Source organism: Pseudonaja textilis, chromosome 1 (assembly GCF_049901715.1).
Source record: "Pseudonaja textilis isolate UNSWEBS1 chromosome 1, rPseTex1.2, whole genome shotgun sequence".
NCBI classification, from domain to species: Eukaryota; Metazoa; Chordata; class Lepidosauria; order Squamata; family Elapidae; genus Pseudonaja; species Pseudonaja textilis.
Genome location: NC_141990.1, coordinates 255,059,933 through 255,085,228, shown reverse-complemented (window position 1 = coordinate 255,085,228; position 25,296 = coordinate 255,059,933). Strand labels below are relative to the sequence as shown.

Sequence of the window (25,296 nt, the reverse complement as noted above, 5' to 3'; positions counted from 1 at the left end):
AACAGCGAATGGACAACATATAAGTTGAATCCATCAATCAACTTTCATTGATTTTTTTTCCTTCTTTTAGATAGATACATAACCTTTATTGCCATTTTTTACTGTGGACACACTGGTACACATTAAAAATGAAATTCTGTTGCTTGCTCTCAAAAGTGTACACATACATAACATACATATACACATGCTATACACACAGACAGACATCACTGTCCATCTTGAATACAGAACAGAATAAGGAAGCTCGAAAGTTCACAAGGTTGATACTATAAGGAATGAAATTGTGATTGAATCTGGATGTTCTGCTTCAGATACCAATAGGTTGTGAAGACAATGTGTATTTTCCCAGATAATACTGGGGACCCTGGTCAAGCATTAATTATTTGCTATGTCCTGGATAGAAGAAAGTGAACTAGCAATAATCTTTTCTGCCATCCTCACCGCTCTCTGCACCGCCTTCCTGTCCAAAGCAGGAATGCTTCCAAACCAGACAGTAATACCATATGATAAGATGCTCTCGATTGTCCCTCTATAGAAAGTCGTAAGGACAGGGAGAAGGAAGATGGACTTTTCTCATGCAATGCAGAAAATGCGGATGCTGCTGTGCCCATTTCAGTGTCTCACTGTTGAGCAACCAAGCCAGCCTACTCGTTAGCTGCCCACACAGAAACTTGATGCCCTAACCATCTCCACAGGTGAATCATTAATACTTAGAGCTGTGTGGCGGTGCCTGCCTTTTCTGAAATCGACAACAATCTCTTCAGTTTTACCAACATTTAAAATAAGGCTGTTTTTATTCTCCATATCCAATATGGACTGAAGATCATACAAGCAGTTTAACATTACAACTCTGCTTTCTTGTCCCTATTCTTAGAAAGTCATTCAATCTAGATGGCTCATTCTTTTCCAAAACCCCAAAATTTTTGAGAGCTGAAGCAGCCATAGCCAAGCAAGGTGCCACCTCTCATACATCAAGCATACCAATTATTTGATCCTGAGCCATTGCACACAAATGGACTTTCCAGATTGAGCAATGGTATTTTTGGAATATTTCTGCACATAGCTTATTCTTTATTAGATTTGTGTGTAGAAAATGTGCATTACATGTAAGAAAAAAACTCCAAATTAAACATTAAAGCATGATATGGCTACATCAATAAGAAGCTCTGAATCATAATAATGTTTCTGGAGTAATAAATGCAAAGTAATTATTTCTCTAGAGAATACTTATTTCTGCATGCCCATTTAAAAATTCTGAGAAAAATGTTATGAATCAATTAAAAGTTGACAAGTAAATTATGTTTATAAGTCCTTGGCAAACATAACATAATTAAGCAAGGATTCAGTAGAGTATATTTAGAAAAGAATGCATTATTATAGAACAAAGTGAAAAAGTTATAAAAATGAACTCTTTTTCAAATCTTAAAAAGAACGTTAATCTGATTCTAATATTTCCTGGTTACTTCTGTTTACAAATCTAAGAGCCATGCAAAAGAGTAAGCACAATTTTAACACTTAAGTTTTTTAAAGGAAAAAGTGTTATTAACTTGTATCAATTAGCTAAATAAATTGAGGAAAGGTAAATAAAAACAAGACAAAACATAGCAACTTCAAATATCTCACAAGTGGAGAGATCACAGATCATTCAAGCTCCTAATGAAGAAAATCAGTAGCAGAAATCCATGTTGCTATAATAGCAATAGCACTTAGACTTATATACCACTTCACAGTGCTTTTACATCCCTCTCTAAGTGATTTACAGGGTCAATCTATTGCCCCCAACAATCTGGGTCCTCATTTTAATGACCTTGGAAGGATGGAAGGCTGAATCAACCTTGAACCTGGTAGGACTATCATTGACTACCCCTCAGAATATCGTATAAGCATCACAGAATAAAAATAGACTCCTGAACAGAATGATTAAACCCATACAAGACACAGTTTCAGTGTTGTCAATCACAAAAACATACCTACAGTCTATAAGGCAGGGGTCCCCAACTCCTGGGCTGCAGCCTGTTTGAAACCAGGCTGTGTGAGCAATGGGCAGGCATGAATCACCACTTATGTGAGTGATAAGCCCTTATGCTCACATGCACAGCTCCACTTGCATGAGCGGAAGACACCGCAGTGGAGGGTGCTTGTGCTCACACACAAATGGAACTTCATGTGCGAGTACTCTCCACTGGTGTATGAGCTCAAGTGCTCTCCACTCACTGCTATACTCCACTGGAAAGGTTGGGAACCACTGCTGTAAGGGACACGGTAACAATACCACACTAACTAGGCTAAAAAGAAAGACATAATGCAAATTCAAAGACTAACCGGCTCCTTTGGCATGGACAACTCTCTCAGGAATCCTTTCTCGGTCAAAGTGTGCCATCTCGTCAGTGAAAACCACATCCTGAACCAGGAGTGGGCCTCTTGGACCAACAGTCAGGACATTCAGCTTGTCTCCCACTGGAATTCCAGCTCCTGTGGTTAAGCAATTGGCTTCCTAAGTTCAAAACAAGAAACATCTTTTAATGGTAACTTGAAAACAATCCCAGATTAATTTGATAGGTATCTGATGAAATTTACTTCCTTAAGCTACAGGAAAATGTTTATCTCAGACTTTATTATTTCATTTCATAAAGAGTTTAGCCATGCTATATAACCCAATAAAATTCCAACAATGGAACAACAACAATGGAAGAAAAGTGCACTATTTAAAAACATTCTCCTGGTTACATAAATTTCCAGACTGAAATATTAAAAAGTAAGGCAAATAGTTATTAGGGCTAGTTCTGTAAGGAAGCCAAGATTGTATTTATTTATTTAATAAATGCATAGGCCATTAGTTTTATATACATGACTCTGGGTGGCTCACAATTAAAACAGAAGAAAAAATAATATAAACAACCAGAATTAAAAAAAAAAAAGCAGCTGAGAACATTCATACAATGGCTCATATAAGCCATTTAGCAGACTCGCCCAAGCTGGGTCAGGCTCCAGGGTCAACAGCAAAGCTAGGATTAGTGCTTTACAAATGGCCAGTTTTTGTACAAATGTAATTCCTAGAGGAGATGATGCTCTCAAAGACAGGTACAACTGCAAAAAGAGGCTATTCTTTAAATGAAGCTATGCTGACACCAGAGAGGTGGGTTTCTTTTCCCTTGATAGATGTTCCTCTGAGACAGCAAAAAAAATATAGCCACAATTCTTAGAATGACAACTTTTTTCAAAGATGTTTTATAATAAAAGTCTTCAGTTCAGGGGTATTAGATTTCCATGTCACAAGATTTAGGAAACCACATTTCCTATATATACACCTTTGTAATGTTCGGCATCTGTATCCAAAGACAATGACAATACTTCAGATCCAACAATGGCATCTTGCTCTATTGTTGGCAGGCCCATAGTGGAATCGCATAGATTCTTGCTTGCATAGGTGCTTGCAGGCTCAGAAATATATGTGCTTCAATTAAGGAAGTTTAAAGGAACCCACATTACGTATCTGATATTAACACAGTTGAGAAAGTCCAGAAATATTTCATAAGAAGCGTTCTCCACTTCTCTACTCATTGCAGAATACCTTATGCCATCAGACTCGAAATTCTAGACCTAGAAAACCTAGAACTACGCCGCCTTCGGTCTGATCTAAGTATCGTATATAAAATCATACATTGCAATGTCCTACTGGTCAACGAATACTTCAGCTTCAACCATAAACAAGAGCAAACAATAGATACAAACTCAAGGTTAACCACACCAAACTTGATGGCAGGAAATACGACTTCAGCAACAGAGTGGTCAATGTCTGGAATACTCTACTTGACTCTGTGGTTTCTTCCCCTAACCCCAAAAACTTTAACCTTAAGACTGTCAACCATTGACCTCACCCTTTCCTAAGAGGTCTGTAGGGGGCATGCATAAGCGCACCAAGGTGTCCACCATCCCTGTCCTATTGTTTCTTTTTATTTTTCTTATATGCATCCATTTCATGTATTCATAACTATGTTTATACTTATACCTGTTATCTTATAATTGCTTGACAAATAAAATAAATAAACATGGTAATAAGGCAATGACAGAGGGTTGCATCTTGTTGCCACCTCTGCAATGTTTCCTGAAGTCAAGTACTTTCTTGAGTAACTTTTCCTGCTTTGGAGGAAAAGTATTGCACATGTCCATTCACTCATCTCAAAACAAATGCCGCACTCAATAGACCTCTGAATTAGCTAGAGCACAATTGATAGAGCAGCACATGACTTGAGACATGCATGCATGCAAAAAAAATTCAGCTGGATGGAAGTTGAATTTTCCTAATCTTTTCACATGCTTTGAAAAAAAAGTCTTCGCTATTTTTAAAGAGGTTTGTGAAACATTCAAACTGATGAAAGTTTAATTATAGGACCAGAGAGTGGATTAACATTGTCACTTCTGTTACATCAGTAACATGATAAATTAAGGTACGTCAAGCAATAGGTATACAGAGAATCACTATGGGTTGTGTGGATTAATGCATATATATCAGTTGCATGTTTCAGGATGTTTCATCAGCAGCTCTCATAAAACAAGAAATACTCCCACACTTCCAAGCTCTTGACAAATCTTATGACTCTGCTGTACTGGTAAATAAGTCATTAAATTATCTTCTTAGGTGGTCTCATATATTATATTTTTGAATGTGCTTCCTGCATTTCACTCAAGTGAAGACACTTAGGCTTCACTCTTGAGTTAAAGAAACATCATTGTGGAGTTGCAAATGGGATTTCTGCACTTGGTTTCCTATCTTGGAAGACTCACAGATGCTTCATTATTCATGATTGACTAGGGTTGCATTTAGGAAATGCAGATTTATCTAGGTATTCAAATCATCCAGTTGTTAAATGTGATAGTCCAATGCATCCCACTCAAAAATGAAGAAAGATAAGAAAGGGATTGTGCAAAATGAAATTCCATAGGAATTACGAACAAACTGGAACCTACTTTTTTACTTGAGTAAATTAATTTAAAAATGTATCCTATTTAGAAACAACATGGATAACACATTCTGATTAAATTTTAAAGAAGATCCTACAGTAATATTTTTTAATTTATGTTTTTAATGGAGGGCACAGAGAGAAAAAAAAGTTAAAGTAATAAAATATTTTTCTTTAGTAACAAACAGCAACCTGAGGATTTGTTGTAGTTAATAAAATAACTGCACAAAAAGATTTCTGGATTCTATTAACAAGTTACTCAATGTTACTATTTCAGTTGGAGATAAAAGAAATGTGAAAGGAACATGTAGCAATGCAAAGATGATATTTGGACAAATTTATGCTACTGTTCTTTTGCTCCTTGTCCATTGACAAAAATCAATCAGGCGATAACTTACCAATTCTATCATCCTATAATACAATTCAAATGTTGCAGTTCAGGTAATAGAGTGCACTGTGCAGCTCAGTAACAAGTGTGAATTGTTTTGAAGCAGCCACTTGATATTATCTTTTTAGACCCAATGCAAAGTGATGGATCTGACTACTAAAGCTCAACTGTTTGTATCACAATTGTCCAAAGGCAAGGATGTCAAAGTCAAGGCCCGAGGTCAAGGCCCAGATCCAGCCTGCAGAATGCTGGAAACAATGAAGAACTGGCCCACAGTGCTTCTGCCAGTGAAAACAGAGCTTGTGAGGGCTGCGTGCGTCCTTCCTGAGCTCTGTTTTTGCTGCCAGAGGGTTGCAGGAGGCCATCACAGCCAAAAACGGAACTTGAGAGCCCATTTTTACTGGCAGAGCACTCGGGCCACCACAGGCTCCCCCAACAAGAATGACATCGAGCTGGCCATGCCCACCCCAGCCCCCCAAGGTCAAACACAACCCTGATGCGGCCCTCATTTGACACCCCTGTCCTAAGGCATTGATAATTCTTTAACGAGACTCACGTGACTAACACAGGTTTATCCTCATATGACTAGGTTTTTTTTTCTCTCTTTAAGGATTCTGAACATTAGGAAGGAGAAAAGCAGAGGAAAACAATTTATTAATGTTGCCTTGTTGTGTGTCATTAAATTCACATTTTGCCTAGCTGTCATGGAACAGTGTAATCTTTGGCACAGTTTTTCACAGATTGTTCTTATTCTCAGCATTTGTGCAGTTCAGGAACAAATGTCATACACACAGTTTTTAAACATTTCTCAGGATCATTTGACTAAAATTTACTGTGTCCAACAATATGGGAAACTTGAACAGAATTTGATCAAAATTTACTGAGAAATATTATGTTGTGATTATGTAAAAAAAAAAGTAGTCTTTCTCAGATTTCTTGACTTCTTGTGTATTTTCCCAGATAACCAAGTTGACTGATCTGTAGATTTCTGGTTTCACCTTTCTTTCATTTTATAACACTGGCTCTTTCTGCAAACTTCAGGCATTTCTACTCTCAAATATTACAGTCAGCAGCTCTGAAATGACAACCTGCAACTTTAGCAATTTACTATATTTATTAACTAAAACTTCTGAGCACAGACTGCCAGAAGCACAGGGAGGAGAGAAGTTCAATGGAAGCAGAATTCTTGTTAAAGATGAAACATGAAAAAGCTGCAGAAATCTTGAAATCAGGTTATACTAAAAGTCCCCCAAGATCTATTTTGGTTAAAAAAAATAAATGCTTCTCTGAGATTTAAAATTGAGCAAAATCATGGGGATATATCTGTAATCTTTATGATAACAATTCTTAAAAATAGTGTTATAATAAAAGTTTCAAACCAAGGTTGGTAGATATACTGCACTCAAAGAGTTCTGAATGCATAATCTTTTCTTGCATTTTGAAAAGTAGTTTTCCAATATAGTTTACTTCTATGAAACATTCAAAACATTGAAAGGAGCTTGATTATTGGACCGTGAGAAAATGCTCTAATGGCCAAGAAGGTGGATGATATATCTCATACTATAGTGATGTGACCTATTAAGGTGTGTCAAGCTAAATGTGCAAGAGAATTACTATGTATTAATGCATATTCTAGTTGCATGCTTCAGGGAAGTTTCATCACAAGACCTCATAAAACAAAAAATATTCCCACACTTCCAAAACTTTTGATAATATGTCTTTTATTTAATGATGTGCTGCATGGATAAGAAAGCCATTAAATCCAAGCCTTCAGGGCCACATGCAATATCAGAAATCTTTAAGAACTTTTATTAAATTGTAATTTTTTAATGCCAAAATTGGTGAAAATAACTATAGCATATAAATTGCTAGAGAGTAATCAAATTAACTACTTCCAAATTTAATTGTTTAAGTATATTATTGTAATAGTAGTAATTTGATTTGTTATGTGCTTATAAGAAAAGACAGTACATTAGTAGAATAAAACAACAAATCTAACCAAATCAGTTTTGTCTTATACAAAATCTGAGTTTTAAAATAAAAAAGATTGAATATAATAAAATATCCGATTTCTATGCATCCTCATTAAGGCAACCTTCCAAATTTGAATAGGGGACAGTAAATATTCAGTTGCAACAGCAGAAATAGATACGGCTATCTTCATATATATATCACCCTCTTAGACAGGTAGCCCTTGACAGTTCATTTAATGACCATTCAAAGTTACAACAGCACTGGGAAAAGGTGACTTATGATTGTTTTTCACAGTTATAATCTTTGCAACATCCTCATGATCATGTGATCAAGCTTCCAATGCTTGGCAACTGGTTCACATTTATGACTGTTGCTGTGTTCCAAAGTCATGTGATCACCTTTTGCAACCTTCTGACAAGGAAAATCAATGGGGAAACCAGATTTACTAAACAACCAGGTTACTAAATTATCAACTTCAGTGATTCATTTAACAACTGTGTCAAGAAAGATCATGAAAAGGGGCAAAACTCATTTAACAAATGTATCACTTAACAGCAGAAATTTTGGGTTTGAGGACTACTATGCTAACTGCTAGGATTTCCCCTGGTGTTTCAATTCAATTCAATGGAATTAATTCCTACAAATTGTTTATTCTCCTCTTTTACCATTTGTCATGGAGGATAGATTAAGTGGAAGCAAGCAGGTCAAGAGTGTTAGTCACAAGAATGCATTTTACCTCAGCATGTAAATTAATCTTCAAAATAAGTTCTACGTGCTCAAGCAATTACTGTACTAAATAGAAGCAACACTTGAAATAAATTTGAATCTTTACTGAATTGAAATTTTTAATAATAGTGTATGACTTCCTAGACTTCCTAGGCTGTGTCAAATTATTTTTATCTGATTTAGAAGGATAACTTTGACAGACTGAACTATCCTCCCAAATTCCATTTTTGCACATATTCCATATCTGCTTTGCAGGTTGCAGGCTAGGAAGGGAGCAAAAGAGAGAACAGCAGAAGAAACTTATCATACAAAGTGAAGAGCAATCACGTACTGCTATATAAGCCATCTTTCATACAGTTTAGTTAGAATTATAAAAAAAATACTAAATAATGTTTAAACTGAAGAATCATCTGCTTGTTATTCAGGTTAAATCTATTAATTATGTATCAAGTTTCCTTTGAAATATGCAGAAGGGAATATAACTTTCAATTTAGTAAACAAATGCAGTCAAATTATTAAACTTATTCTATTACAGAAAAACATTAGAATCAAAATAGTGTAAAATAAACAATTAGTATCTCATTATTTAATAAGTAATTTTCTTGGTTAATAAATGAAAAAAATAAAAACAGAACAATAAAAACTGTTTGCTATCATCTTAAGTTTTCCCTAGCTATATTTATGCTTGCAGTTTATTGTATTAAAATAATAATTACTAATTGCATTCATGCTTTTAGCAATTCTCAAAAGTATGACCCAAAGGACCACAAATAAACTGATATTCCCTACTTCCATATTCTAATAATTCAAAATTGAAAAATATATTTCAAGTCAGAATGAAATATATTAATTTGAGCAGATTTCCAATCAACTTAGAAAATGAAGAATAAAGTACAAACTAGATTCAGATAATAAATCACATTAACCATAATCTGTGGAATAAGATGAGTTCAGATATCACATTATACAATAAACTTTGACTTATAATCCAAGATGGTTGGTTCACAATGCTAAATTACAAACCAACTCTATTATGTCTTAGCCCAGAATTTGAACCCACCCACATCTGTTTTGAAGGCTGACAAAGGTGAGTAATGAAAGAGAAACTGAGTAGGAGAGAAGCATTCAAGCCTACCTAGATCTTTTCTGATAACTGAAATACTGATCTGATTTGAATTACTAATTAGACTTAGTAAACTGCCAACAGTTCTGCAAGAGTATACCAATTCTTCTTTAAGATTTCTTTCAATCCAACAGATACCAGTGTTCAATACATTTATTTCATTTGAAGATAAGCTTCAAAAAGCTTTAGCATGGATGGATTGCACCAGGAACTTTTCCTTTTAAGGTGGTATATATTGCATATCATTTTTGAAAGAATATGATAGATGCTGAGAAAGGATTTTCCTTCATTTTACTGTCAGGAAACGAAGTCATTAAACTGCACTCCAGGACAACATGAGTAGTACCACGGATAATATAACTACCGTTATCCGGGTAAATCCAGTTCCTCAAATGTAGACATTAGCTAGGTTAGATTAATTTGCAAGTAAAGGACAAAGTGCTACTTTTTTTCAGAGTTCTCCCAACAATCCACACTCTTTATCTACTTGATTTTTTTTTTAGCTGAATTGAACTTAGTACCCAAATAACAAACTGCTTAGCTATTGCAAAAAAAGAGACACGCAAATGAAAAAGGGACGGTATTACAAGCCCCAAGGTACGTCACAACTTTTGAGCACCCCTAATGTTTGGAAATTCAAAGTTCAAAAATTTGATACGCCCTAATGCAGAGTAACGCAAGCAGATCACATTTTGGACATTACACTTAGGATAAATTATTTCTGAAACTATTCCTTATAGCCAGTCTACTCTCCTCCTGAAGACCGAAGTACAGTTCCCTCTTCCCAGTTATTAACCGCACATCTCCAGTCCGTTTTTCCCCCCGGCTATCCGTTCATCCTTAAAAAAAACACGAAAGACTCTTCTTTACTCCAGTAACAACATACTGTATTAAATTACGCTATTCCAGATTGATGTCCTCGGCCCCCTCCCCGAATGAGTTGCCCGACAGATTTTCCCGGGCGCGCAAGAAACAGACTCTGCCGACAGACCCATCGGTACCTGCGAGCCCCGCTGCTGTTGCCAGCGCTTCAACTGCTCCTTAGCCCAATCTCGATTGTCGGCCATTTTGGGAGAACCGGAGACCCCGACTCGAGAGATGGGACGCTGTCGGCTGGGGAAGCGCTTCTTTCAAAGATATTGCGAAAAGCCAAAAGTGCAACGTTCCAATCACTATGGTTGACACCCCAGCTGCACCCGCCTAATAAAGCCAGCTGGTGAAAGTTCAACGCCCCCGCCCCTGTGGTCCCGCCCCTTCCTTTCTTCATTGGATAAGTGCGCCCCCATCATAAAGTTCTTTCTCTGATGCTTATTGGATGGAAGAGTGATAACAGATATTCTTTTCTGCTTGCAAAAGAATACTGGGAGACAGGCTTGCTGGCCAGCGAAGGGATGGAGAAGGAAAGGGCTGAAAAGAAACCAATATGGTGGCACCACGTAATATTTGAATCTGATATTTGAATCGGTCAGATAAAACAGGCACAGTAGCGTCCCTGAACTTGGTGCTTGCCTGTTTTGCTGAAACTAGTTATCGATATTTCCAACCAACATATAGTATTTGTTTCCCATCTTGGTGGAATTCAATTTTCACTGCCCAGAGTACCTCAATCAATCTTTCTTTTCTTTTTCTTTTCTTCCATCTTTCTATCTTTCTGATTATGGTGGTTTCATTTTATGGCATGTTTCTTTACACTTTATCATTTTTTAAAACCAAACACATTTCATAACTGACTCAGAACGCAGCTTGCATAAAGGAGATTAAAAAACACACACTATCCTCAAGACTTGATAGTAAACAGTACTAACACATAGGGCTTCTCCCTTAATACATTCAGTTTCCTTAACTCACCTCAATCTTTCTTTCCTTCCTTCTTTTTTCTATCTCCTCCTTTCCTCCTCTTTTCCTTCCTCCCAAACCCCACTAAGAGGAATGGTAAAAGTCGTGATTTTCTGATCCAAATATGCTTGCAAAGAAGTTTCTGTTCCTCAATCTGCTTCTCAGATACTCTATCCTCTCTTTCAGTAATGTAGGGATGTCCTCATCCTTGTGCTATCCACAGAAGGTAAGAAATAGAGGCACAATTGCTGAGAACTCTTTCCAAATATATACTCTGTGCCCCTTGTTTCATGAACTAGGTGTAAGGGAGGAAGAATGGAAGGTGATATATAGCATTATTTGGAAACTAAGCAAGGAATTCCATTCCTGCTCCCTACAGCTCAAATATCTTGGGAGGGGGAGGAGGAGATGGTTGTGCTTCAGTTTTCCGTGCTTTCAAAATCCTCAGGATACACAAAGCCCTAGAAAGCCATATCCCTGGCTTTGGGGAAGACTATCAGACAAATGTAGGCCTGACTACTGTAGGAATCTATAGAAGAAGCAATAATGGCAGGACCCTCAAATGCATGCCCTTCCACTGATGGTATACAGCCAGTTCCTGAGGAAGAGGCAGTTGAAAGTAGGATAGCAGAGGTTGATCTCATCTAGGTTTACCAAACCTCCCACAGACTAAAGGACAGTATGGTTCCATATCTGAACAAGGCAGGCCAAGAGGTTCTGTATTCCTACTCTTACCCTGGGGTGCCAGCACAGGCCAACCCTCAATAGTTAGCTATTGATAGTACTAGTAGCAGTGTGCACTTAGATCACTGGTCTGTTTGCCTGGGAAAAAGTCATTTCTTTCTAGCACAAGATCTGCAAGATCTGTAAGCCGGTTACTACCTTACTGTTCTGCAGTAAGTAAATTGATTTTTGTTTTGGGCTGCCACCACTTTAATTCTGTCTTAAATCTGTGAAGTCCCCAGGAAGTCAGCTCAACACAAATGACCTTTTTCTTTTCATTATTTGATTTGGATACACTTTTTCTTATTCTTATCAAGGTGATAAACATACCTAATATTCTTTCTCCTATTTTCCCCACAACAACCCTGTGAGGTGGGTTGGGCTGAGCAAGTAGAGTAATCCAACCAGCTTTCAGGCCTAAGATAGGACTAGAAATCAGTTTGCTAGTTCCTAAGCCACCAACTTATCCACTAGTTCAGACTGGCTTTTCTTTGACATTTTAGAGAAAGTATCTAACACAAATAGAAAATAGAAAACAAATTTAAAAACTAAAAACATAAAGCACAAATGAGTGAACATTTCTTATCTAAAATCAAAACAATGTCAAAGAAGTTGTAGTTGTCTTTGTTTAAATTACTTTGATTAAAATCATGATTGAGGTTTAAGCAAGGATAAATATCAAGATCAAGAACCATGGCAAACACAGTACAATTCACCACATAAAATTATAAAATAGATTGAGTCAAAACTGAGAATCAGTTCTTTAAAAAAGATTGTTTTGTTTATCCTATGTTTGTCTTAAAAAACAATAAAACCTTATTTAAAAAAAGATCACATGAAACTGAAAAACGAACTTTTTACATAAAAGAATCAGTGTTGGATGGGGTATAAATATATGAAGGTTTGGTCCAGCAATGTTTTCATTTTGAATTAAATTCTATGTCAGATTTACTTTAAAAGTAAAATTATTTTGGACATTGAAACATACTTCCCCAAGTTGATTAAAAAAAAGTTCAAAGAGGGAATTAGATCTGCTTTTCCTTAAGAAGCATATAATATTCCTGTGGTAATTAATGAGAATTTGGTTTTTAAAATTTGCTTCATTCTAATCGAATGAGATTTTATAGTTTCCTAGGTAATCTACACCATCAGTTGTCAAGAATACAAGTACACTACACAGTACATAATGCATCTCAGGATAAAAAAAAATAAGGCAAATTATTTTCATAGTGGTGCAATAAATTTTTGTTAGAATTTAAAAAAGGCAGTACATTTCATGTTCTCATAACCATTTCATCTTTGATTCATGCCTTTCATTTCTAATGTTCTAATGTCTTTGAGAAGGAGAAGTTGTGGTAACAGTAGTGATCTAGTGTAAAGATGATTTTAAATATTAACAAAGATATGGCTGAGGAAAGCCCAGAGAACTTTATCCTTTATATGTGGTCCAGGAGGAAAAAGTGTGATTTGTTATATAACCCATCTTCAACTCAAGTTATTTTTTGAACCATATCTTACCTATGATTTTATGTAGAGGGTCAGATGAAACCAGGCAGGTAAGCACAGAAGAGGAAGAAAGGAAAGGTTAGTAGCAGATGAAAGATCAATGTAAATGAAATTCAGATCCCAGAGACAAGTTTGAGTTCAACCATGAATTATGTTCTTTCTCTTTATGTAGGATGACTTCAATCAGAGCTGAACAAGGATACTAAAGTGAAATGGTGAATAGTTGCTGCTTTTTAGATTCAGCTATGGTGAAGGAACTAGCAGTGAAGAAATGTCATATTTTAGAATCTGGTGGGGTATCAATGAAGGCCTTTGAAGAGAGATTCAGATGTCCTAAACATGTTTTACTAACACAATTCAGAACTGTGCAGACAATTATATTCCCTGTGACACTCTGTGGAAATGAAAGCTGAACCCTGAAGAAGCAGGATAGAAACAGCACTGATGCTCTTGAATTTGGGGTGATGGAAAAGATTCCTTGGATTACCATGGGTAGCGAAGTAAACAAACAATCAGATCATAGAAGAAACCAATCCAGAGTTTTAGCTCAAAGCACAAGTGACCAGGCTTCAATTATCATATTTTGAATACATTATGCAAAGACCCAGCTCCCTTGAGCAATCTGTGATGCTGGAAAAGCTGGAAGGAAAGACAAGATAATGAACAGGAGTAAGGGGAATGAATTGAATTACGGTAGTTATGGTACTTCCTTGGAAGACCTGAAGGGCCACTTTGGGCAAAGATAATTTTAGAGAAGATCTATTTATAAGGTTGGTAAGAGTTGACACAGATTTAATGACACATAATCAACCAATCAAATATTAGTACACATCTATCATTTCCTTTTATCTCAGACTGAAATATGTTTTCTGTGGTAAATATTTCACAAAAATCATCCAGCAGTTGTCATCCTCATCAGATATTAATCTTTTCCATACAAACTACATGCTCTACTATTGAGACATAGTTTCTTTATCTAATTATAGAATAATCTCTTTCATAAGATTATAATTAGAAACAGACTCACTATGCTAACAAAACGTAGATATACTTGTTCCTGACACTTACATTGGCCTTTAATAAACTTGCTTATATCTACCATAAAATAAAAGGTATAACTTTTATTTTTCATGTATTGTTATTTTAATAGCATTGAGAGCCCATTACATTTGCTACTATGCTTGCAAATCTCATAAATTGAGCTTGAGCCAGAGAAGTCTTATTACACCCAGTCTCTAGACATACCCAGCCAAAGAGGGGACGGGAAGGGAAGGGAGATTGGTTAGTATTTTGATGTGTCACTATCAGTAAGCTAGACTGGGAAATCTTGAAAGCAATTACAATTTTTTACAGAATTATTATCAAGGAAACTACAGGGATTATATCCATGAAGTTATCAGAACGTGATTTACTACAAATAGTAAATCCAGAAAGTCCTGGATTTACTATTTGTAGAATTATATTAGATAAAATTACTAGGAGTTCATGTAGTTCAGGGCAAAGTGCTTATTTCTTAAATAAAAATCCAAATGGTGGTAAATAAGAAATCTTGAAAGAGAGTCTCTTTCTGGAAAATCTAGTATTTCAGGAAGCAATCTGTATTATTATTACCCTAAAATAAAGTTCAATCATTAATAAACTTTTCTGTTTAGTTGCTTATTTTCCTGATGCTAGGATTGAGTCCTAAAAGTCTTTGTTCCTCCCTATTTTGAGTTGATCAGACTACATTCGCAATAGGCTATGATAACATGAGAATGCTCTAGTTTGAGTGTGCCAATTCACAATCAGAAAGCAAACCTACAACTATACTCCACACATCTCAAATTGCCTGAAGCCAGGGTGAAGTAACAAGGTTTACTGCAAGTCATTCTAGATGACTCCTTGCCAACTCTTGCTATCTATTACAAATATCTGTTCTTCAATAACAGGTTGCTTCTGATTACAGCAGTTTTATTTTATGGCATGTTCATGCTAGGCTTTTTTTTTGACTTCTGACTGAATTTTTAATCAAGCACATTCATAACTGACTCAGAATGCAGTCTGTATAAAGGAGATAAAAAAAAACCACTACCTTCAAGACTTGATAGTAAACAGTACTAGCACATAGGGTTTTTCCCTTAATACATTGTTTCCTTAATTGACCTCCCAGTCACAACGTGGAATGGTTGCTTCGTATTGAATATTCATCCTAACATGAGATAGGAAAAGCAAATGTTTAAATTTTTAACCCTAACCCTAACCCTAAAAAAATATGGAACGCTTTACGAATTTGCGGAAAGGAAAGGAATATTGTCAGCCCACCGGGTGAACAGAAAATACAATTAGATGAACTAATTCTACTTTATTTCAAGGCTACGTTAACAGAATTTTGCAAGTGTGACAGTACAAACTTCCTGCTACTGTTTTCAACAGTCTGGTCAATTAGGAAGGGTTTTTCCTAAATTTCTTCCTCTGACTTTTAAGCCTTTGGGAACTCCTGCCTTTTTTTGTCCGATTGTTTCCTGGACAGTATCTCTTCCCTCTGTCATCCACACTTTCCTTTACAAATATAGAATTTATTTCATCATGGTTAAAATAAATATTTCTGAACTTTTGCTAATAAAGAACAAATTATGAGGTTTTTATATTTTAATTAACAGGTGAGATATGGGATGAAGAGTATATTTGTTATATTTTAAGAGTTGATCATAAATTTTTCACAGGTGAGATACGGGATGAAGAGTATATTTGTTATATTTTAAGAATTGATCATATATTTGTAATGAGGGGAAAATTACTTTTTTGTAAACTTTTTATTTCTTTTCTACACTTTTTATTCTTTTTTGTACTTTTGCATTAGTTTTTATATCTTCTAATTGTAATTTTCAATAAAATTACAAAAAAATGAAGCTCTACGAGGAATCCACTAATATGAAAGTAAGAACTTAGCAGTGTATGTCTAGCTGCTTTCTTTTAAACCATTACATGTTTAAGGCTGGTATTGCAGTCTTATCTATTATGAATGAAATGACATGGAAATATAAACTACAAAAATATTGGAAATCATGGCTTCAGATACTTACTTGCTTCCACAACTTAAAACCATATTAATTCTTCTAGGAGTTATCAGCATATGGAAAATGCTACCTTGAATAAATTGTAGACAGAAGCCAATAGTAAATTATGGTGGAAGACCAAACCTTGCTACACTATGAATGACACATTCTCCCTTGCATTCTCTACTTAATACACACAAAATTATTTCCCACTTATGACTCTAACAGACACTCCAATAATTAGATCTACCTAATGCTTTCTGATTTAGAAGTCAAGCCAATTGAGCTAGCTTTTGCAACAGGACGGGAAAAAAGAAAACAGGTTTCAATTGAAAACTTTACTGCTTATTTGAAAGTCAGTGACAATCTATATTATCTGGAGAACCAACATGAGAATGTTGAACTTTTTTTTTTTTTGGTGTATAGAAAGAAATAATGAGGAATGCTAAAAAATAAATAAGGGGAAAAAACAGACACACACAAACACATACTTCCGAGTAGGGAACAAGCATCCAATCAATTCAACGTTGAAAAACTTGAGTGGCACTTTTTTTTTCTGTATCCCATGCTTAATAACTCCACCCTTCTTTCTGTATCAATAAAATCCAAACTTTTGGTATATAATTCAAAATCACATTCACAACTTTAAACCATATTGTTTTTCTAAAACCAGGTTAACAAACTTACAGGTATTAAACCAAACCAGATCATAGGAACAAGTGCTCATGTTGGATGAGTGATTGAAAGTTGGCACTATATCTAAAGCAAGAGTGTCAAACTCTCATCGCGGCATCATTATGTATCACAACTTTTTTCCCCTTTGCTAAACTGGGTGTGGGTGTGGCCACCATGTGATCTATCTGGCCTGCGGGCTGCGAGTTTGACAACCCTGATCTAGAGGTTAGCAACATCTTTTACCAGGGAGTGCATTTGGCCTAAGTTCCTATTTGTAACAAGCCAGCAATAGTAATTCATTTTTAAATCACTTATTGGATACTATATTTTCACAAGGAAACTATCATATTCAAATATTACCCTATAGTGCTAATAATAGGAAGGCAAGGAAAATGATACCACTGAATTACTTGCTACTAAATATTTGCAAATGTAGAATATAATGTGCCTTTCTTGTGTATTAAATGCCATCTGCTGGAAAATTAAATTATTCATTGAATTCCTCATTCTTCAAGTTGCATATCAGGAATATTTCCTAAGAAATTAATACGTTATGACAGATTCTTAAAAGCTGATTTGAGAATCTATTTGTCAGGATGCTTCACTTTGCATTCCTGAATTAAGATCGACCTCAATGGCTAAATAGCTACTTCTCAATTTATGCTACCTTTGAAAATGAGTTAACTTCTAACATTATTTTACTGTTTTATCTAAGCATTCATTTTGTTTGAATAGATCATTTGACAATGGATTCATTCATTTTATTAGCAAAGTTGTAAACACACCTCATTTTCACCACTGGAATTAAGTTTTATAGAATAAATGTTTTTCAACAGCTGAAAAAGTTGTTTCACCAATGGAACTGGAGAAACATATATTCACTTTATGGTAAACATAAACATGTTGGTTAAATCCCTTTTTTAAAGTGTGTCAACACTTTAATGATGTTGATTTTATTTTCCTTCTTCTTTTGTCCATATAAAGAATGAAAGTGTATCTCAGTGGTGGGATTCAATTTTTTTTTACTACTGGTTCTGTGGGCGTGGCTTGGTAGGTGTGGCAGGGGAAGGATACTGTAAAATCTCCAGTCAGAGATGGTATTTGCTGGTTCTCCGAACTACTCAATTTTCCCACTACCAGTTCTTCAGAACTGGTCAGAACCTGCTTTAATAACACTTCTGGTGTACCTCCCAAACATCATCTGGAATGATAAATGATGAGCTAGTAAGGTGATTTGTTAGCTGTAATATTATAAGGTGCCAAAATTGTGAGGAGTTCCAAACCTGAGCTGCAGCTATCAAGTGTTGCCAGAGGGTCTGGGTTGCTTCCCTTTTCTTATGCAGTAATTCTTTGCATTGCCTTTTCTGCTGTAATAAATCGTTAGTAGAATACAGAAAAATGGCCTTCTTATCAGTTGTGGAAAAATGTTATCAAGGCTTTCTTAGCTCTGAGGCAATCTGATTCAAAGCAATTTTGTGAACAGAAAACCTGATTTCTATGTTTTAGGGGAACATCTCATGTACAATTTAGTTGTAATAACTGTATTAAGTTGGAATGATCATTTAAAATGGACTCACCTGTACTGTTAATAATAATTTTGTCTTGAATTCACAGAGCTTGGAGAGGTCAGTTTTTGCCTGAAGCAGGCAACCCTGCAGAAACTTGGATGCCTGGTCATAAAGGACTTTATAGTTACAATCAGAAGCCCATGGCAATCCATGCAGTTTCATAATACCACTGTTATATATCACTGGAAGCTCTCTCCCATCACTAATGCATTCTGTACCATTACATCTTCAAAGGGACATCTTCAAAGTCAGTCTCTCCACAATTCATAAATTGCCCCTCCACCTTTCCTCTCCCACTATTATCAAGTGAAATGAAGCATCTCTGACTTCCAGACTCACAGGAAAGATTCCAATATTGATGAATGAAAGAGCAAAGAGGCTAATAATGTTGAGGCTTTATTCCCACCTATTTGTATTTTGATTCAGGGCCCCTCCTAGGGCAGTCAAGATAGTTTGCCTCTTATGCCCAGATTTCAAACCAATTGAATATGATCTAAAAAATTAGCTTCCTCTACAACAGAATTCAGTTGAAGCACATTTTTCCTAAAAAGGGAAGGTTTAAAACAGGGCAAAAGTTATCAATAATTACTGGTTCCAGGGAGAATCTCTTCAGGAGAGGGGACACCACCACCTCCTTCAAAGCAATAGGCATAACTGTCTTACAAAGACAGGTACTGACAACCCCCAAGATTCAGCCCCTTATATTCTTTTTGAATTTCCAGTTGGTGTTTGGGCTACAGTAGCCAAACTTCTCACAGATATTACCCTGTTCATTTCTCTGAAGTCCACAAATTGGAAGGAGTTAATTCTAGCAAATATCACAAGATGTCAGCCCAATCACCTTCTCCGAGCCCATCAATATAGAGTCAGGGTAAATTTGAGCTATTTTATTTGCATAATGTTGTCCCAAGATCTCAGCTTGTTCCTTGGTAAAATCTTCCTATCTCCCATATCTTAAGGGGGAGGGGGTATTACTCTAACATAGAAACATCATACACAATGAGCCTGTTTCGATGCCATTATTGCCATGATGTAAGCATCAACATGAGGCTTACCCCTGTCTAATCCAACTTACTTCTAATCTTTTTCAGTGACTTTCAGGAATCTCTTTTGTTACTTCACCTCCAGAAGTTCCTCGGGTCCTCAGTTAACCAAGCAGCATTCCCACCTCCCACTCTAGAAGCAGTATATATCTTAATTGGCCCTTCTGTTGTACACAGCCCTTTGACAGCAACGAGTTTCAGAATAATCAAGGAGGGATGTGGCATGGCTAGCTTTGTGGCCTCCCAATTCTAGACCACTTATTAATGTTTGGAACTGAATATTAGATCTGAAGTAGATCCCTGCATGCAGCAGGCCAAAGGTTATATTGTAAAACAAGTCATAAATTACTAAATTCTTCTATAGCTATCTTTCAAGGCGTGACAGTTGCAATCCCTCAGCACTTAAAGCCAGGATTTACTAACTGCCCCAGGATAAATTTTAGGAGATGAGGTCAGGACTTGCTATGCAGCAAGGTGGACACTATCTATACATGCAAGATTCCCAGATTTTCCAACTGACCCCGTGACCCAAACAGACATTCACAGTCCATCACCTTTATAATATCCATGCTCTTCCATCTTCTATGATAGTAGCTTTGTCCTCTGAACTCCTAGGTCAAGTAGAATGCACATAGGTTTTCCAACAAGGAATTATTTCTCTGTATGAATGCCAGATATATAAACAAGCAGCAAACCTCATCCTCCCATGCATTCATTGATAACAAAATGTCTGCAGGAAAACAACCATGCTCAGAGAACACCAAGAATCCAATGATATACAATTTGTCCTTCTGCATTTCAGCCCAGTCTCCTGGTGTTATCAAAACCTGCCTATGGAATTTGTGACAGCTCTTCAAACACCCTACGGTGGGCTGCTGCCTAAGTCCCCCAACTCCAGAAGTGTGGTTCCTATTCAGAGCACTGATCTAAGCAGGAATATGGTCCCTCAAATCCACTTGCTGTCTATGTCTATCCCTTTGGTTATTCAATAATTCAACTAGTTACTAAAGTTTTCTACTGCTCTGTACCTGGATCCTTTATAGCCCTTATTATTCCACAAAGCAGAGACACTATGGAATGCTAGAAGCCTAGGGCAGCTCACTACAAGTAGATGTAAGGTGAGTTGGGCTAAGAGAAAATGACTGGCCCAAGGTCACCAAGCTGGCTTTCATGGCTAAAGTGGGATGAGAACTCATAGTCTTCCACTTTCAATCCTGGTGCCTTAGCCACCAGATCAAACTGGCTCTCTTTAATCCAACTTTCCTCTCTCTTTTCCCTTTCTCCTCCCCTACCTACCCCTTCGAAGCTGGCATTTTCCATGCTGGCTGGATATCCCATTTGTTCAATAGCAAATGCGAGCATAAATGCTCTATGAAGTTGGCCACCATAACTACCCTATACAGAAATTCCAAGACAGAGCCCAAGTAGTGTGTGACTAAGAAAGGTGCCTCTAGCAATGTGAAAGGCTGCACCATGCTGCATCAGCCTCTGATCTTGGTCTGTTCAACAGAGTCTACTTACAGTCGAAGCAGAGACACTATGGAATGCTAGAAGCCTAGGGAAGCTCACTTCTAATAGATATGCACTATGACATCCAGATGAGTGTCACTCTGCTCTTAAATCTTCAAGTGTGGCAGCTTTGGAAGCAGACCTGGACAGTGGGATGAGGTGAGCCCAGGCAATCAGGAAAAACAACAAAGGCATGCTTCATTTGTCCTCCATTCCTTCAAAACATTTCTTCTACTTCATTGAGTGCCACCTTTATTTTCAGTCAAAATGGTGGTAGGTAGGAATCATCATTCTCCAGCATTCCCTATAATATTCAGAGTAATTATTTTCTGTTTTGATTACTGAAGCTAACCTGTTTGTTATCATCAAAGCCCTGTTGTCATATTTTTCCTCTAGTGAAAAGCTACTGTGATGGAATTTCCCTATTGATTGACAGCATTTATATTTGGAATATTATTTTGAGCATTATTTTGAGTGACAGTCAGAAAGAAAATGACAAAGCAATAGGATTAAGGCACTGCCATCACAGTCCTGAACTGGTTCATCTTATTACCCTGTATCTCTTTTTAAGCAAAGAAATGAGAAACAACCAGAAAATAGTTTAGATCTCTTTGCATTTGTTAATCTCATCACAGAACTTTAAATAATGGATGGATAACAAAAGATTTTACATTAACTTGCCTTTTTATAAGTGTAAGAATTGCATTAAATGAATTAAAATTAATTAATTAAATTGCTACGGTGATCTGTTGTCCTTGGAGCAGAGGGTGGGAGTTGGGGAGTGATTTTTATTTTTATTTTTTATTTATTTTTTCCAGATTTTGTTCTACTGTACTTTATTAATTTGATTCTTTTTCTTAGCTTTTATTGTTCCTTATTTTTATTTTTTGTTTTAAATATGGTTTTACATTGTGTAAGCTGCCTTGAGTTGCCATGGGCGAATAGGTGGCAATGTAAATTAAACAAAATAAATGGTGCCTATCGGAAGAAGAAACTGCTTGTAGAATGGTTTTCCATCTGTAACTCTGTAAATGTGTTTTGAGTAGTTGGGAAGCATGCAACTTTAATGATAAACTGTTTTTCTGAGGAAGAAAGTAGGCATAAAGTTACCTTTCCAGCGATGTTTTATCTTTAAACAGTTACAAAATAGGGCAGTCATTAAGGGAAGGCTATTCTTTAATTATACACTGAAGATTCTTTAGCATCTTCAAACATGGGTAAAAGACTTCTTTACCTGAACAAGACTTTGACCATTTCATTGACTGATTTTGAGATACCAAATCTCTATATATTCTTGGAATATAGATATTAATAAACCAAATTTATCCAATTATAATTTAAGAAATTAGCAGAGCTCTAGGAATGTGCTGCATGCATCAAAGTAAATATACAGTATTAGTTTTAGGAATATTCTCAAAATCCAGACTTTTTTTAAAAAAAGACAGTAATTAAGTTCTACATTGTAGTTGAACAGTTGATCTACAAATTATTTACCTTTGGGACAAATTACCTAAAGTCTGTAGAGGGCCTTATGCTATCAACTTTCTCTTGTCTTTTGTATTACCTTTTATTAGTTTAATTACAGTATAGCTTGTTTCTTAGCCAAATATTAAGATAAGAGACTTATTTAAATGTGTATTCTCGATTTGCAACCAGAATTGAGCCCAAACTCTTTGTTGTAAATCATTGCGGTCATTAGGCAAAGGACCCATGTGACCACATCACACAACAGGTGGAAACTTGCCCTGGACTGGTAGGCATCAGTTAACTAGGTCCGCTAGTGTGCAAACCCTCTCCCTGCTCTGTTGTGGTTCGCTGGCAGCAGGTGCGGACGGCTGAGGTCTCGGAGAGTGAGGACTCAGATGAGGGGCCTGCGTGTGATGCAGGGATGGGGCCAGGACCATCAGGGAGTAGAATGCTGCCTTCGGAGATTGTGGAGGCTGGCAGCGGTGATGAAGAGGTCCCCGAGGAGCCTGTGCCCAGTGCGCGCGCGCGCAGAGCTGCTCGAAGGAAAGAGCAGCTGCAGCAGCACGGGCGACTCAGGAGTAAGGCTGCAAGGTAATGGCCCCTCCCATAAGAGACAAAAGCCAGCTGAGAAACTGGAGTTCTTTGCAGGAAGCAAAGTTTTTGTACTCAAGCCTGGTGAACGTTCAGAGTATCTTGGTTGGTATTTGGAGACTCTTTGTATTTGAAATATTTCTTAGTAACTTTATCAAGAGTTCTTGGCATCCTTGCACAACCTTGGCAAGGGTCCTTCTTATCAGAGACAATTAGTTTGAAACAGCCTTTTAACCGTGAAGGAATGGAATTTGTAAAGGATCATTAAAAGGTTTTGCTGTTACCTCTGTTTCATGCTTGTTTCCTTGGAACAAGGTTTGGGTCAGAACATGTTCTGCCATTGCCTAGGTTCACTTACCATTCCATCGCCTCACTCCATTCTGCACTCAGGCGCCATTCTTGGCGATGGTTTGGAAGGCTCTTTCCAAACTATTGTAAGAAAAATGTCATTGAATGGCTAGTGTTTTCTCCTCTTTACTAACACTAGTAAAGCCTATGTTCTAAAAAGCTCTGCCAGATTCATAGCTGTTTTTGCCAGATTTGAGATCCATTTCTTCAGGGTGGCAACCTTCTGTCTCCTCTGTTTGCAGCCTCCTCTGACACACACCCACACACACCCACACACCCATTGACTTTCTGCAGAAGATGGCAGAGAAGATTGCAAATCACAGTCACATAATTGCAGGGCAATTAAGAACAACTGGTTGTAAACGTGAGCAGGTTGTCAAGCATTCTAAATGCATTGATGTGACCCAGGGAGGGCAGCTGTGATGTTTTACAATGCCTGGAATTGCTTTATGGATGTGGACATCATGGTTGCAATCTGTCCTTAAACAACCAGTCGTTAAGTTGAGGACTACCTGTACAATAGATAAAAAATATATATGCAATATTGAGTTTACAAATCCCGCCAAACCAAGTTTTTAAACTATAATTTGTTGTACTATCAGTAGTGGTATGGCTGGCTTATTTACAAGATCTGAAGATCTATCCAAAGGTTCAGTGATTCCAGTCTTACCATAAGATGGCACTGTTACATAAATAATTATTGCAGCAAGTTACAATAAAAAGTACCTACAGAGAGAGCCAATGCTTTTTTTTTTAAAATAGCCTACATACAGAAAGAATAAAAGAAACCAGGCATTTTTATTTCATAACTAGTTCATCATTCAGGGTAAAAAATATACATCCTCCCGTACAAAGACCTTTGTCAGATTTCAACATGTTTTATTAACTGAACTGACTTAAAGGGAGGGGAGGGGTCACCATCAAGATATTATTGACTCCTGGTAGCTGCCTAGACTAGTTCAGCAACTGGCCCTAGGTCCCACAGCTGACTTTGTACCTAATGTGGGACTTGAATTCGCCATCTATAAAGCCTTATAGTATTTAATACCACTCTATAAAGCCTCAGTAAGACCACACCTAGAGTACTGCATCCAGTTTTGGTCATCACACTATAAAAAGACGTTGAGGATCTAGAAAAAGTGCAGAGAAGAGCAACCAGGATGGTTAGGGGACTGGAGACTAAAACATACGATTAACAGCCGCAGGAACTGTGCATGGCTAGTCTAGTGAAGAGAAGGATCAGGTGAGGACATAATAGCAGTGTTCCAGTGTTTGAGGAGCTGTCACAAAGAGGAAGGGGTCAAGCTATTTTCCAAAGCACCTGAATGCCGGACAAGGAATAATGGATGGAAACTGAACAGAGAGATTTAACCTGGAAATAAGGAGAAATTTTCTGACAGTGAGAGCAATCAACCAATGGAACAGCTTGCCCTCAGAAGTTGTGGGAGCTTCATACTGGAAGCTTTCAAGAAAAGACTGGACTGCCATCTGTCAGAAATGGTGTAGGATGTCCTGCTTGGGTGTGGGGGCTGGACTAGATGACCTACAAGGTTCCTTCCAATTCTGTTAATCTGTTAATCTCCTGCAGCACCTAGCCAATCTTGGCAGGACTCTGCAGTTAAGCAATAAAAAGATCTGAGACCAAAAATCCCAGTAATGGAAATAAGAGTAGATATTGAAAAAACTATGTGGAAAAAGTAAAGGCAAACCTCAGCTGTACTACTGCTAAGAAAAGACAGACAATCCTCTATAGTAATTAAATAAACCTGCAGTTGATTTGATTAGTCCTGCAGATATACTTAAATAAGTTTGCATATGCCTAG

General features: G+C 36.8%; 1 protein-coding gene across 4 annotated transcripts in view; it reads right to left on the bottom strand.

The window, feature by feature from the left end:
- Window positions 1-25,296, bottom strand: part of LOC113440565 (catalase) — a 42,106-nt gene that overhangs the window by 14,618 nt on the left and 2,192 nt on the right. The window contains exons 1-2 of one of the 4 annotated variants that reach the window (XM_026707010.2): window positions 10,174-10,426; window positions 2,323-2,494 (exon numbers count right to left, since the gene is read on the bottom strand). In XM_026707010.2, the coding sequence (XP_026562795.1) occupies window positions 2,323-2,494; window positions 10,174-10,239 (238 nt within the window). In that variant the 5' untranslated portion in view covers window positions 10,240-10,426. Of the gene's footprint in view, window positions 1-2,318; window positions 2,495-10,173; window positions 10,427-25,296 lie in introns of those variants that run through there. The other 3 variants (XM_087921332.1, XM_026707019.2, XM_087921333.1) reach the window with 3 other exon arrangements.